The 16284-nt window shown below is 43.0% G+C and overlaps 1 protein-coding gene across 1 annotated transcript; it reads left to right on the top strand.

Moving 5' to 3' along the window:
• The first annotated feature begins 8772 nt into the window (after window positions 1-8772).
• On the top strand, window positions 8773-15748 carry LOC109756574 (uncharacterized). Its single transcript, XM_020315423.4, has 10 exons — window positions 8773-9273; window positions 9365-9568; window positions 9659-9716; window positions 11337-11399; window positions 12645-12720; window positions 13327-13442; window positions 13561-13650; window positions 13737-13868; window positions 14880-15065; window positions 15277-15748. Exons 1-9 carry the CDS (start codon window positions 8951-8953, stop codon window positions 15006-15008), a joined length of 1191 nt encoding a protein of 396 aa, XP_020171012.1. The 5' UTR covers window positions 8773-8950; the 3' UTR covers window positions 15009-15065; window positions 15277-15748.
• Window positions 15749-16284: the final 536 nt, after the last annotated feature.

Genomic DNA, 16284 nt, shown 5'->3' with positions numbered 1-16284 from the left:
CATTGAAAAAACTTATCAAGCGTTTTGATCTATCTCTATAGATCTTGACGCTCAATATGTAAGCAGCTTCACCGAGGTCTTTCTTTGAAAAACTCCTTTCAAACACTCCTTTATGCTTTGCAGAATTATTCTACATTATTTCCGATCAACAATATGTCATTCACATATACTTATCAGAAATGTTGTAGTGCTCCCACTCACTTTCTTGTAAATACAGGCTTCACCGCAAGTCTGTATAAAACTATATGCTTTGATCAACTCATCAAAGCGTATATTCCAACTCTGAGATGCTTGCACCAGTCCATAGATGGATCGCTGGAGCTTGCATATTTTGTTAGCACCTTTAGGATTGACAAAACCTTCTGGTTGCATCATATACAACTCTTCTTTAATAAATCCATTAAGGAATGCAGTTTTGTTTATCCATTTGCCAGATTTCATAAAATGCGGCGATTGCTAACATGATTCGGACAGACTTAAGCATCTCTACGAGTGAGAAAATCTCATCGTAGTCAACACCTTGAACTTGTCGAAAACCTTTTTGCGATAATTCTAGCTTTGTAGATAGTAACACTACTATCAGCGTCCGTCTTCCTCTTGAAGATCCATTTATTTTCTATGGCTTGCCGATCATCGGGCAAGTCAACCAAAGTCCACACTTTGTTCTCATACATGGATCCCATCTCAGATTTCATGGCCTCAAGCCATTTCGCGGAATCTGGGCTCATCATCGCTTCCTCATAGTTCGTAGGTTCGTCATGATCAAGTAACATGACCTCCAAAATAGGATTACCGTACCACTCTGGTGTGGATCTCACTCTGGTTGACCTACGAGGTTTGGTAGTAACTTGATCTGAAGTTACATGATCATCATCATTAGCTTCCTCACTAATTGGTGTAGGAGTCACAGGAACAGATTTCTGTGATGAACTACTTTCCAATAAGGGAGCAGGTACATTTACCTCATCAAGTTCTACTTTCCTCCCACTCACTTCTTTCGAGAGAAACTCCTTCTCTAGAAAGGATCCATTCTTAGCAACGAATATCTTGCCTTCGGATCTGTGATAGAAGGTGTACCCAACAGTAACTTTTGGGTATCCTATGAAGACGCACTTTTCCGATTGGGGTTTGAGCTTATCAGGATGAAACTTTTTCACATAAGCATCGCAACCCCAAACTTTAAGAAACGATAGCTTAGGTTTCTTGCCAAACCATAGTTCATACGGTGTCGTCTCAACGGATTAGACGGTGCCCTATTTAATGTGAATGCAGCTGTCTCTAATGCATAACCCCAGAACGATAGTGGTAAATCGGTAAGAGACATCATAGATTGCACTATATCCAATAAAGTACGGTTATGACGTTCGGACACACCATTATGTTGTGGTGTTCCAGGTGGCATGAGTTTGTGAAACTATTCCACATTGTTTTAATTGAAGGCCAAACTCGTAACTCAAATATTTTACCTCTGCGATCATATCGTAGAAACTTTTATTTTTGTTACGATGATTCTCCAATTCACTCTGAAATTCTTTCAACTTTTCAAATGTTTCAAACTTGTGTTTCATCAAGTAGATATACCCATATCTGCTCAAATCATCTGTGAAGGTCAGAAAATAATGATACCCGCCGCGAGCCTCAACACTCATCGGATTGCATGCATCAGTATGTATTATTTCCAATAAGTCAGTTGCTTGCTCCATTGTTCCGGAGAACGGAGTTTTAGTCATCTTGCCCATAAGGCATGGTTTGCAAGCATCAAGTGATTCATAATCAATTGATTCCAAAATTCCATCAACATGGAGTTTCTTCATGCGCTTTACACCAATATGACCTAAACAGCAGTGCCACAAATAAGTTGCACTATCATTATTAACTTTGCATCTTTTGGCTTCAATTTTATGAATATGTATATCACTACGATCGAGATCCAACAAACCATTTTCGTTGGGTGTATCACCATAGAAGGTTTTATTCATGTAAACAGAACAACAATTATTCTCTAACTTAAATGAATAACCGTATTGCAATAAACATGATCAAATCATATTCATGCTCAACGCAAACACCAAATAACACTTATTTAGGTTCAACACTAATCCCAAAAGTATAGGGAGTGTGCGATGATGATCATATCAATCTTGGAACTACTTCCAAGACACATCGTCACATCGTCCTTAACTAGTTTCTGTTCATTCTGCAACTCTCGTTTCGAGTTACTACTCTTAGCAACTGAACCAGTATGAAATACCGAGGGATTGCTATAAACACTAGTAAAGTACACATCAATAACATGTATATCAAATATAACTTTGTTCACTTTGCCATCCTTCTTATCCACCAAATACTTGGGGCAGTTCCGCTTCCAGTGACCAGTCCCGTTGCAGTAGAAGCACTCAGTCTCAGGCTTAGGTCCAGACTTGGGCTTCTTCACTTGAGCAGCAACTTGCTTGCCATTCTTCTTGAAGTTCCCCTTCTTCCCTTTGCCCTTTTCTTGAAACTAGTGGTCTTGTTAACCATCAACACTTGATGTTTTTCTTGATTTCTACCTTCGTCGATTTCAGCATCACGAAGAGCTTGGGAATTACTTTCGTCATCCCTTGCATATTATAGTTCATCACGAAGTTCTACTAACTTGGTGATGGTGACTAGAGAATTCTGTCAATCACTATTTTATCTGGAAGATTAACTCCCACTTGATTCAAGCGATTGTAGTACCCAGACAATCTGAGCACATGCTCACTGCTTAAGCTATTCTCCTCCATCTTTTAGCTATAGAACTTGTTGGAGACTTCATATCTCTCAACTCGGGTATTTGCTTGAAATATTAACTTCAACTCCTGGAACATCTCATATGGTCCATGACGTTCAAAACGTCTTTAAAGTCCCGATTCTAAGCCGTTAAGCATGGTGCACTAAACTATCAAGTAGTCATCATATTGAGCTAGCCAAACGTTCATAACGTCTGCATCTACTCCTGCAATAGGTCTGTCACCTAGCGGTGCATCAAGGACATAATTCTTCTGTGCAGCAATGAGGATAAACCTCAGATCACGGATCCAATCCGCATCATTGCTACTAACATCTTTCAACTTAGTTTTCTCTAGGAACATATATAAAACATAGGGAAGCAACAACGCGAGCTATTGATCTACAACATAGATATGCTAATACTACCAAGACTAAGTTCATGATAAATTAAAGTTCAATTAATCATATTACTTAAGAACTCCCACTTAGATAGACATCCCTCTAATCCTCTAAGTGATCACGTGATCCAAATCAACTAAACCATGTCCGATCATCACGTGAGATGGAGTAGTTTCAATGGTGAACATCACTATGTTGATCATATCTACTATATGATTCACGCTTGACCTTTCGGTCTCAGTGTTCCGAGGCCATATCTGTTATATGCTAGGCTCGTGAAGTTTAACCTGAGTATTCCGCGTGTGCAACTGTTTTGCACCCGTTGTATTTGAACGTAGAGCCTATCACACCCGATCATCACGTGGTGTCTCAGCACGAAGAACTTTCGCAACGGTGAATACTCAGGGAGAACACTTATACCTTGATAATTTAGTGAGAGATCATCTTATAATGCTACCGTCAATCAAAGCAAGATAAGATGCATAAAAGATAAACATCACATGCAATCAATATAAGTGATATGATATGGCCATCATCATCTTGTGCTTGTGATCTCCATCTTTGAAGCACCGTCATGATCACCATCGTCACCGGCGCGACACCTTGATCTCCATCGTAGCATCGTTGTCGTCTCGCCAACTTATGCTTCTACGACTATCGCTACCGCTTAGTGATAAAGTAAAGCATTACATGGCGTTTGCATTGCATACAATAAAGCGACAACCATATGGCTCCTGCCAGTTGCCGATAACTCGGTTACAAAACATGATCATCTCATACAATAAAATATAGCATCATGCCTCGACCATATCACATCACAACATGCCCTGCAAAAACAAGTTAGACGTCATCTACTTTGTTGTTGCAATTTTTACGTGGCTGCTACGGGCTGAGCAAGAACCGTTCTTACCTACGCATCAAAACCACAACGATAGTTTGTCAAGTTGGTGCTGTTTTAACCTTCGCAAGGACCGGGCGTAGCCACACTCGGTTCAACTAAAGTTGGAGAAACTGACACCCGCTAGTCACCTGTGTGCATAGCACGGCGGTAAAACCAGTCTCGCGTAAGCGTACGCGTAATGTCGGTCCGGACCGCTTCATCCAACAATACCGCCGAACCAAAGTATGACATGCTGGTAAGCAGTATGACTTATATCGCCCACAACCCACTTGTGTTCTACTCGTGCATATAACATCTACGCATAAAACCAGGCTCGGATGCCACTGTTGGGGAACGTAGTAATTTCAAAAAAATTCCTACGCACACACAGGATCATGGTGATGCATAGCAACGAGAGGGGAGAGTGTTGTACACATACCCTCGTAGACCGAAAGCGGAAGCGTTAGCACAACACGGTTGATGTAGTCGTACGTCTTCACGATCCGACCGATCAAGTACCGAACGCACGGCACCTCCGAGTTCAGCACACGTTCAGCTCGATGACGTCCCTCGAACTCCGATCCAGCCGAGCTTTGAGGGAGAGTTTCGTCAGCACGACGGCGTGGTGACGATGATGATGTACTACCGACGCAGGGCTTCGCCTAAGCACCGCTACGATATTATCGAGGTGGATTCTAGTGGAGGGGGGCACCACACACGGCTAAGAGATCAATGATCAATTGTTGTGTCTCCAAGGGGTGCCCCCCTCCCCGTATATAAAGGAGTGGAGGAGGGGGAGGGCCGGCCCTCTCTATGGCGCGCCCTAGGAGGAGTCCTACTCCCACCGGGAGTAGGATTCCCCCTTCCAAGTAGTAGGAGTAGGAGTCAAGGAAAGGGGAGAGAGAAGAGAAGGAAGGAGGGGGCGCAGCCCCTTCCCCTAGTCCAATTCGGACTAGGCCTTGGGGGGGGGGGGCGCCCAGCCTCTCCTCTCTCTTTCTCCTAAAGCCCAATAAGGCCCATATACTCCCCGGTGAATTCCCGTAACTCTCCGGTACTCCGAAAAATACCCGAATCACTCAGAACCTTTCCGATGTCCGAATATAGTCGTCCAATATATCGATCTTTACGTCTCGACCATTTCGAGACTCCTCGTCATGTCCCCGATCTCATCCGGGACTCCGAACTACCTTAGGTACATCAAAACACATAAACTCATAATATAACCGTCATCGAACTTTAAGCGTGCGGACCCTACGGGTTCGAGAACAATTAGACATGACCGAGACACGTCTCCGGTCAATAACCAATAGCGGGACCTGGATGCTCATATTGGCTCCCACATATTCTACGAAGATCTTTATCGGTCAAACCGCATAACAACATACGTTGTTCCCTTTGTCATCGGTATGTTACTTGCCCGAGATTCGATCGTCGGTATCTCAATACCTAGTTCAATCTCGTTACCGGCAAGTCTCTTTACTTGTTCCGTAATACATCATCCCACAACTAACTCATTAGTTACAATGCTTGCAACGCTTATAGTGATGTGCATTACTGAGTGGGCCCAGAGATACCTCTCCGACAATCGGAGTGACAAATCCTAATCTCGAAATACGCCAACCCAACAAGTACCTTCGGAGACACCTGTAGAGCACCTTTATAATCACCCAGTTACGTTGTGACGTTTGGTAGCACACAAAGTGTTCCTCCGGTAAACGGGAGTTGCATAATCTCATAGTCATAGGAACATGTATAAGTCATGAAGAAAGCAATAGCAGAATACTAAACGATCGTGTGCTAAGCTAACAGAATGGGTCAAGTCAATCACATCATTCTCCTAATGATGTGATCCCGTTAATCAAATGACAACTCATGTCTATGGTTAGGAAACATAACCATCTTTGATCAACGAGCTAGTCAAGTAGAGGCATACTAGTGACACTCTGTTTGTCTATGTATTCACACAAGTATTATGTTTCCGGTTAATACAATTCTAGCATGAATAATAAACATTTATCATGAAATAAGGAAATAAATATAACTTTATTATTGCCTCTAGGGCATATTTTCTTCAGTCTCCCACTTGCACTAGAGTCAATAATGTAGATCACATCGCCATGTGATTTAACATCAATAGTTCACATCACCATGTGATTAACACCTATAGTTCACATCGTCATGTAACCAACACCCAAAGGGTTTACTAGAGTCAATAATCTAGTTCACATCGCTATGTGATTAACACCCAAAGAGTACTAAGGTGTGATCATGATTTGCTTGTGAGAGAAGTTTAGTCAACGGGTCTGCCATATTCAGATCCGTATGTATTTTGCAAATTTCTATGTCTACAATGCTCTGCACGGAGCTACTTTAGCTAATTGCTCCCACTTTCAATATGTATCGAGATGAAGACTTAGAGTCATCTGGATCAGTGTCAAAACTTGCATCGACGTAACCCTTTATGACGAACCTTTTTGTCACCTCCATAATCGAGAAACATATCCTTATTCCACTAAGGATAATTTTGACCGCTGTCCAGGGATCTACTCCTCGATCACTATTGTACTCCCTTGCCAAAATCAGTGTAGGGTATACAATAGATCTGGTACACAACATGGCATACTTTATAGAACATATGGCTGAGGCATAGGGAATGACTTTCATTCTCTTTCTATCTTCTGCCGTGGTCGGGCTTTGAGTCTTACTCAATTTCACACCTTGTAATACAGGTAAGAACTCTTTCTTTGACTGTTCCATTTTGAACTACTTCAAAATCTTGTCAAGGTATGTACTCATTGAAAAAACTTATCAAGCGTTTTGATCTATCTCTATAGATCTTGATGCTCAATATGTAAGCAGCTTCACCGAGATCTTTCTTTGAAAAACTCCTTTCAAACACTCATTTATGCTTTGCAGAATAATTCTACCTTATTTCCGATCAACAATATGTCATTCACATATACTTATCAGAAATGTTGTAGTGCTCACACTCACTTTCTTGTAAATACAGGCTTCACCGCAAGTCTGTATAAAACTATATGCTTTGATCAACTCATCAAAGCGTATATTCCAACTCTGAGATGCTTGCACCAGTCCATAGATGGATCGCTAGAGCTTGCATATTTTGTTAGCACCTTTAGGATTGACAAAACCTTCTGGTTGCATCATATATAACTCTTCTTTAATAAATCCATTAAGGAATGCAGTTTTGTTTATCCATTTGCCAGATTTCATAAAATGCGGCGATTGCTAACATGATTCGGACAGACTTAAGCATCTCTACGAGTGAGAAAATCTCATCGTAGTCAACACCTTGAACTTGTCGAAAACCTTTTTGCGACAATTCTAGCTTTGTAGATAGTAACACTAGTATCAGCGTCCGTCTTCCTCTTGAAGATCCATTTATTTTCTATGGCTTGCCGATCATCGGGCAAGTCAACCAAAGTCCACACTTTGTTCTCATACATGGTCCCATCTGAGATTTCATGGCCTCAAGCCATTTCGCGGAATCTAGCCTCATCATCGCTTCCTCATAGTTCGTAGGTTCGTCATGGTCAAGTAACATGACCTCCAAAATAGGATTACCGTACCACTCTGGTGTGGATCTCACTCTGGTTGACCTATGAGGTTTGGTAGTAACTTGATCTGAAGTTACATGATCATCATCATTAGCTTCCTCACTAATTGGTGTAGGAGTTACAGGAACAGATTTCTGTGATGAACTACTTTCCAATAAGGGAGCAGGTACAGTTACCTCATCAAGTTCTACTTTCCTCCCACTCACTTCTTTCGAGAGAAACTCCTTCTCTAGAAAGGATCCATTCTTAGCAACGAATATCTTGCCTTCGGATCTGTGATAGAAAGTGTACCCAACAGTAACTTTTGGGTATCCTATGAAGACGCACTTTTCCGATTTGGGTTTGAGCTTATCAGGATGAATCTTTTCACATAAGCCGCTCCAACCAGACGTACGACTGTCACAGCAGTTGGAACTGGTCTACCAAATCACTGTCTTCACCGAGCTAACTGGTTCTATTTTCTCAACCCTTCCATTTCCTCATTATTGTGTTGTGCACTTGATCGTTACTGTTTGAAGACTTTGACTGAAGACTTTCTCAATTTTCTCAGTTCAATTTCTTCAGTCAGTTTGTCTTCAGCCTGCTTATCCTGTGTTTAAGCTTTCTGTACTCTATGCTTGTTTTTATTTCATCATGATGTCTATGCATCTGTTCAGTTATGTATGCATCCGAGTACTTATTTTGCTGCTAGTAGTTCTTTGCTTAGGAATTTCCTCACCCTGAAATTCCTCAGTGAAAAATTCATAAAAATCGCCTATTCACCCCCTCTAGCCGACTTAACGCACTTTCAAACATTTTGAGGAATTTGTATCCTTTGAAACCACACTTCTCAAATCCAACTCCACAATGACCAATTCGGGAAGAGAACCACTTCGAGCACATAACTGGCGACCTCGGCATATAAACCCACAAATGGAGCATAGGTGCTCTTTTGGTGACCTGTGGTAGGATCGACTTCCAATGATTGTCTTTTCATTTGGCATGCATGATTATGGTGTTGTAATTTCAAGGAAACAACCCCATTCTCCTTCAAGAAAAATAGATGGGCATCATCAACAACGAAAACAAGAGTGCTAGTGAAGCGGGCAAGAGAGGGGAGATCGGAGCCCACTGGATCTTGATTCATCAACGATTCAAAAAACCACGAACTGGAAAACGGCCGACGGCCCAGCATTTCAGTTCCACTGTCTAAAAAACCTGCTGTTGAATCAGGCGGCGCTTGCGAACCCACGTGGCACTGCTTCCTCAATCCTCACAGCAGAAAGTCCCCGGCTGCGCCGTCGGCCTCGTGGCAAAACTACCAGCCGTTGTTTGTCCCCACATCCTGCTCCGCTTCATCCCCATGGCTGCGACGACGGCGGCGGCGGCGGCTGCTACTGCGGCTCACCTCCTCACCTCCCCACCTCTCGCGTCTCCACGGCCCGTACCTCGCCGTCACCGCCGCACCGAGGCCGCCGCCAGGAACCTCTCCTGCCGCGCGTCGCTGGGCCCCGACGCCCCCCTACCCGCGCTCGCCGCCCCCAGGCCGTCGCCCGCTCGGGGGAGGACGTACCTGCGGGAGCACTCCTGCCTCCTCTTCCCGCCCCCGCGCGGCGCCCGCCCGCTCGCCGTCGTCAAGTTCCTCGGCGGCGCCTTCATCGGCGCCGCCCCCGAGGCCACCTACGGGTAGGCGGAGTCCATCCGACCTCGTGGTAATCCGTGGGAGGGGAGAACTTCGTAGTACTGATTTGCGCTTGGGCGCCGTGGTTTGTTGCAGCTACCTGCTGGAGCTCCTGGCGCAGGAGGGGTTCCTCGTGGTGTGCGTCCCGTACAACGTCACCTTCGACCACGCGGCCGCCGCGCGGGAGGTCTTCGAGAGGTTCCACGGCTGCTACGACGCGCTCCGAGCGTCGGGCCTGCCGGAGGCCGGGCTAGGCGCCCTGGACATCGCGGGGCTCCCGCTCTACTCCGTTGGTCACAGGTGCTCGCACGCCCGCCACCTGTTCGATGCTTTACCACAAAAGATGCTTGCAGACTTGTTTTACTGACGGTATTCTTCAACGAATTGCAGTAATGGCGCGCTGCTTCAGCTGTTGGTTGGGAGCTACTTCTCAGAAAAGATACCAAAGGTTCGCTTGGTATTTAGTTTTTTTTTTTAGAACACCGAGCCTCCTCGTCGATTTCCATTAAAGAAACTGCCACATAGTTCTACACCATGAGTAGGAAGAGTGAAAGAAACACAAACGACTCAGCATCTAGACCTACATCCAGAGGCTATCACAAACGCATACTGTTCTGTGGCAACGAAACATTCAACAGCCACACAGAAATCATAACCAAACACCACACATCAAGATCAAACTGCTGCTATCCGTTTCATCACCGGCGTCCAGCCATGACACCTGGAGTAAACTTCAGCCGTCACCATCTTCGAAAGCTGCACTCCTTCAATTCTTTTTCGGCCTTGGGATTTCTGCAGTAAAGCCCACGAAGATAGGTGATTACCTAATTGGAATATAACATCAGCAGGGTCATCAGGAAAATGCTGTCGAATGCACACAGCATTCCTAGTTTTCCATACCATCCAGCAGATGGCTGCCCCTCCACTAATTACCAGCTTGCGTTGCAGGGAAGGATGAAAGCCATCACCAAACAAATCCACAGTGCTATCAGACGGTCTATTAAGACCAAAAGCACATAGGATAATCTGCAATATCAGTTTGGCTAGCACAAACTAGAAGAGCAGATGATCTACAGTCTCCTTTGCATGCAGAAATAATATTGTTCATTCCATTCCAGCCCCATTTCAACATGTTGTCCTTGGTTAAGATAATATTTTTCAGCATCAGCCACAGGAGGTTTTTTATTTTCAGAGGGATCTTCAGCTTCCAGACAAAGCTGAATCCAATCAGACTCCCAGATCTCAGATGCAAATAAGTTGCTCTGACAGAGAAATCTGCTTTATTACCCACTTTCCATTTCACTCCGTTTTGCTCGTTAGCAAAAAAAGTCCACTGCTTAGCAGTATCATCAAGCAAAGTTCTCCATAATTGGATGGTATCGAAACGACCCTACAGAACTGTTTGCACTGTTACATTTTTGCTGAAGGTTATCTGGTAAAGCCTCGGGAATTGCACTGCCAATGGTGAATTAATTACCCAGCTATCTTCCGAGAATAAAGTTTTTCCACCATCACCAATTGTCCTTTCTGATAACTTCTGGAAAATATTGTTGACACCCATCAGACGCTACCAGAAATAGGAGCCTCCACCCAGGTTGCCATTGAGAGGGAACATGTTTCTGCAGATATTTGCTCTTCAGCATAGTCTGCCAAATCCCATCAGTGTTTTCCGATTCCACAACCATTTGCAAAGCAGGCTTTGATTCATAATCTTCAGGTGCAGAATGCCAAGACTTCCAGAATCTTTTGGCAAATAGACTGTCAGCTCACCAGATACAAATTCCTGTCATCAGACTCCTGCCACAACATCCTAGCTCTGTGATAATCCCATCTCTTCAGAACTCATTTAGGTGCCTCTAGAAAGGAGAGCATATACAGAGGGATACTGCTCAAACAAGTACTTGTCAGTATTGCTTGGTATTTAGTTAATACTAACAGCAAAACCACAAACGTCTGTTTTCTTTAATGGAGATTGCAGAGGAAAGTCTGAGTTCCTAATTTTCTTTGTATAATTCCTTGGTAACAGTGCTTATTGTTATTTTCTTTTGTTGGGCTCTGATCATTTTAGGCTAATGCCATTGTCTCATTCAACAATAGGCCCGCTTCAGAGGCTGTTCCTTACTTTGAGCAGGTAATTTGGTCCACGCTTTCTCGCACATTGCATTGTAGTGACCTTCTGTTTAACTATTTTCAGCCCAAGCACTTGATTTACTGGTAACTGGTGTAGTGATGTGTGACAATGTATATATTACTATGTTTGCGTTGGCATAAGTTTATGAAAAGAAAAACAATTGGCATTCTGTTTTGTCGAAATGGCTAGCTGATTCTCTCTGTTTCCTACATTGGGACCTATGCTGCTAAGTTTTTTTTTTGCTATAGGTAACTGTGTATCTGTATCCTGCACAACAATATCACATCTTTGTACCACTAAGTAGTTTATGCGTATGTCTATAAGCTGATCTACTGATTGAATTATTGAAGCCAAGGGACATTTAGTCTATGAGCAAATCAATATTTCCCGCAGAAACACTTAGATAAAGTGGTGCCTTTTAAAATATCTTGTTTTATTAGTCTTTTGAAGATACCTGTATTCTTGTAAGATTCCAGACACATGCAAGAGTTTGTCCAGCATCACCGTTTGAGATTCTGAACTTTAGAGTCATCAAGCGGTCGTTGTGGTTCAGATCAGGGATCTGCAGATTGCAGACTGACTTGATATTGAACCATGTTTAGAAACAATTCAACATGGTTATAGGCCAATGACTCCCCTACCCACGCAATAAAACACACTCGCTACACTCACAAAATACCCAGGTTTCTGGCCCTGAACTATGCACATGTATACAACACCTGCAGTTCCGTTCAAACCCACACAATCCCCCCACTTGATTACTTTTTGTCGTGTAAAAACACACATATTCCTGATGTCGCACTGATCTATTAGCTATTACTAGCTTGTGTTTGGTTCTCCCCAGTTTTATGGTCAGGGGATGAGCTGAGTTCTATTCTGTATGTATGTTGAACTACAGCTAGCAGCTCCATATTGTGAAATACAGAGCGACAAAACTTCAGGATCAGTAAACAATTTATGGTTTAGATATTGGACTAACAAATTCAGCCATAAAATAATTAACATTTTTCAGTTGTAATCAATTAAAGCATCAGCCATGTTTAAGAATGTAAATTTGTGACTTGCAAGAATTAGACTATTAGCAAAGCGTTTGAGAAACATGTAGCAATGCTACTTGATACTTCATTTCCAACGTACAACTTTGTGCAAACAACTGGTATAGGTACTGACACGTTGCATTCTTAGTTTGTTAGCTTGTGCTCTCTCCATTTTTTTTTATCTTTGATAAATTTTTGTTTTATACAGATAGGCCCCCTCATTAATCAACTAACGCCTATGATGGAGACATCACCTGTATACTCTGTGGCAAGAGATGCATCAGGTGATTATTCACTGCATTTACATTTATCAGTAATTATTTAACTTCCATGAAATATTTGTGGCTTGCTGGTTGCCACTAACCTTCCATGTTAACTGTTAGTTTGTGGCTTTTGAGGTTCCTGTGCTTCATGTTATTGCATCGTTGTTGCTATGCCACATGGTCTTCTGTTACTTCTGACGCTCGCTAGTATATGCGTACGTGCAATGCACGTTGATATTAGGGTGGAAATTAATTGCACATTGATATTAGGTAGGATATCAATTACTCCCTCTGTAAAGAAATATAAGAGCGTTTAGATACAGCGGGAGTACACGTTAGTTATGTGATTAGCACAAATGTTGACATTTGGTATGATTTAATTGCATGCTAAACATGTTGAGCGCTCACCATTGGAGCAATCTAGATTATTGGATTGTCATGGTTTGATGGCTGAGATTAATTGGATCTGCCCCCTTTAGGTCTTTTTATATTGGTATAAATATAAATGTTACAAATGCCTAGTGTCAAAACGTTAGTATGATGCAATAGTTAGGATAGAAATATGTACATTGGAAAAAGTGGCCATGAGACTGTTTTCATAGTATAAGGTATGGTATAACTCTGTAGGGAATGCGTGGAAGGCCCTATTTGATTTAGCTGGAGGTTTGATACGGGAGTACGATCAAGAAGCTATGGTATCTGTAAGCAAATTTGTCGATCAGTTACCATCAGTAATGAATCAGGTATTATATTTATATATGAATCTAAATTATATTTCATTAATAAAATGTGCTCTGACAACATGTTTGTCCATAGATATCTTTTTATCCTGAACATACATTCTTCCCATGTTATTTACAGGTTACAGAAGGTGTATCTGAATTCAAACCAACACCACCTGAGAACCGTGAATTCTGCAAGAATTCTTACAGTGTAGCTAATACATTATTGGTACTGTTGAGAAACTTGCACTTACTTAAGCAAACCTCTTTCCGTTCTAATTTAGCATTCGTTAATGCTCCATGTATGTATTGTAGGTGAAATTCAGCGTTGATGCTATTGATGATACAGACATAATTGAGGACATCTTGAGACCCCGGGTAGACTCAATTGGTGGACAAATAAAGAAGGTCGTACTGTCAGGAACACATCTAACTCCGTGTATACAGGTACAGCTAGTCATATTTTTCATCTTCAAATGGAATTCTCGTAATCACTAGATCATGTTGAAGACCACTCCCTGTTAATATGTGTAATACCATGGGAGGGCTGTTTTGGTTCTGGGGAGCATATGCCCCTGAATGAACAGTAAATTCAAAAGAAATAGTAAAACAATTTAAAAAGTCAGATTTTTTTTTGGTATATGTTCATGTTAGTGTAACAAGCGTGTGACAATTTTCATACGAAACGGGATAGCAGTACAACAACAACAAAGCCTTTAGTCCCAAACAAGTTGGGGTAGGCTAGAGGTGAAACCCATAGATCTCGCGACCAACTCATGGCTCTGGCACATGGATAGCAAAGCTTCCACGCCCCCTGTCCATAGCTAGTTCTTGGTGATACTCCAATCCTTCAGGTCTCTCTTAACGGACTCCTCCCATGTCAAATTCGGTCTACCCCGACCTCTCTTGACATTCTCCGCACGCTTTAGCCGTCCGCTATGCACTGGAGCTTCTGGAGGCCTGCGCTGAATATGCCCAAACCATCTCACAGACAATGTTGGACAAGCTTCTCTTCAATTGGTGCTACCCCAACTCTATCTCGTATATCATCATTCCGGACTCGATCCTTCTTCATGTGGGCACACATCTATCTCAACATACGCATCTCCACCACACCTAACTGTTGAACATAACTGTTGAACATGTCGCCTTTTAGTCGGTCTGAAACGGGATAGCAGTGCCTCCTGAAAAATAACAAAATGAAGTGTAATATTTGGTGTTCAGCTTGTTTTTTTTTCTGCACAGGCCAAAAGGCTAAAGCATTCCACATAAAAATTTGCAGAATTAGGATGTGACCATGAACACTTCTTTTTATTTTATTTTTATATATATACAAAAAAAACATTTTTTGGCGCGTGCGGGAGCATGTGCTCCTGGGAGCCGAATTGGATTTCCACATTTAATGTGTACAACATTAATATTCATGTGTGCCAGGCACTAACTATAGCTATACTACAGGATGTTAAATGGCAGGTTGGTTCAGAATACACTCCAGCGGATGCTCTGGCGCAGGGCTTAAAATCATTGGCTCTCAATGAGACTAGGGTCCTCTCAAGAACTATCGCTGACTACTTCAGATCCCTTTAGAAGCCTAGATTATAATTTATTCTATGTCCATTGAAGTTCAGAATGCTGCTTATGAAGGTATGTGATACTACTGAATCTTTGTGTAACATCTGTGGTGTAAAAACCTAGGACCATGGCTTGCATTAATCGTACATTTATTTACCACATTGGATATGCTTTTACACACAGAGCCAGAACGGCAGAAATATCTGTAGAATCTATAGTGCTATACAGTCTTCATTCAGTTTCATCACAAACATTTTTGCTGGTTGCCGCTTTCCTGATGCAGTTGGCTGGGGTGTTGGGGGGTTGCCACTACAAGGACACACCGGAGTAAATATTATAGCACCTATACGACTCTGAAGAGCGATGTATTTGGACCGAGTTGAGTACGTTGGCACCGGCAGGCCGTACCACCACTATATGGTCTGATCAAGATTTGGAGGTTGGGACCAAGCTGTTGGACTCTAGTCAGGCTATACACTGCATTTAACCCGAAATCCAAGAGAACAACGATCCATTCTCAGGTATGGCACCAGCGACGCTGAGTTGGTCGTATACACCTTCCAGCAGGCAGGCAGGCAAGCTGTCCATGCACGGCCTTCTTCTGGTTGGCATTTTACGTGTAATACGACAATGCATACATCATCATACGTAGATTGCCATGTTATATATTCTGTATAATAGTAACATCTGGGACAGTATTGTGTACATGTTTGAGAATGCTACAAGCGCAAGAGCTGTGGGTTATTGGTCATGAATTTCACGGGTTGGGTTGAAGCTCGGTAAGAAGTACCGTGCCCAGTTCTAGAGAAAGTTAGCCAGTTCAGATAATAGCCATTGTTTCTTTTCTTGTGTCTTGAATGGCGGGTGAAAAAGAGCAGCCGACGCATGGATCGACACAAGTCCACGTCCACTCGCGCGGCTTGAAAAGAAAGAAAAATATCCATGGGGTACGGACGCACTGGGTGAGCCCAGTTGACCGTTGTCTGCGCATGGCAACTTGTACGCGTCGCGGACGGCTGGACGACGCTAGCCTCCGGCGATCGTCGGCGTACGTTACGTATATCGCGTGACAGCACAGCTCAGGCAGCTGGATGCTTCCTGCGGCCAAATCTCCTGCTGGATCGCGATGGCGCGGCTCTAGCAAAGCCACGTCAGAGTCAAGCCAAGGCCTGGACGCGTCCGTGCATGCAGCCGCGTCCGTCTCTTGCGTTCAGACAGGTTGGCTTGGCTCGTAGAGGATCGGCAAATTTGACAATTTTGACCTCGAAACGAAATAAATTCACAGAATGAA

This window comes from Aegilops tauschii, chromosome 5 (assembly GCF_002575655.3).
Source record: "Aegilops tauschii subsp. strangulata cultivar AL8/78 chromosome 5, Aet v6.0, whole genome shotgun sequence".
In the NCBI taxonomy this organism is placed as follows: Eukaryota; Viridiplantae; Streptophyta; class Magnoliopsida; order Poales; family Poaceae; genus Aegilops; species Aegilops tauschii.
This window is presented reverse-complemented; position numbering and strand designations above follow the sequence as displayed.

Bases quoted from the DNA above. Each gene is read 5' to 3' on its own strand.
- LOC109756574 (XM_020315423.4), top strand. From the start codon at position 8,951: ATGGCTGCGACGACGGCGGCGGCGGCGGCTGCTACTGCGGCTCACCTC. The intron at 9,569-9,658 runs GTGCTCGCACGC...AACGAATTGCAG, and splicing joins CTCTACTCCGTTGGTCACAG to TAATGGCGCGCTGCTTCAGC. The intron at 13,651-13,736 runs GTACTGTTGAGA...TATGTATTGTAG, and splicing joins GTGTAGCTAATACATTATTG to GTGAAATTCAGCGTTGATGC.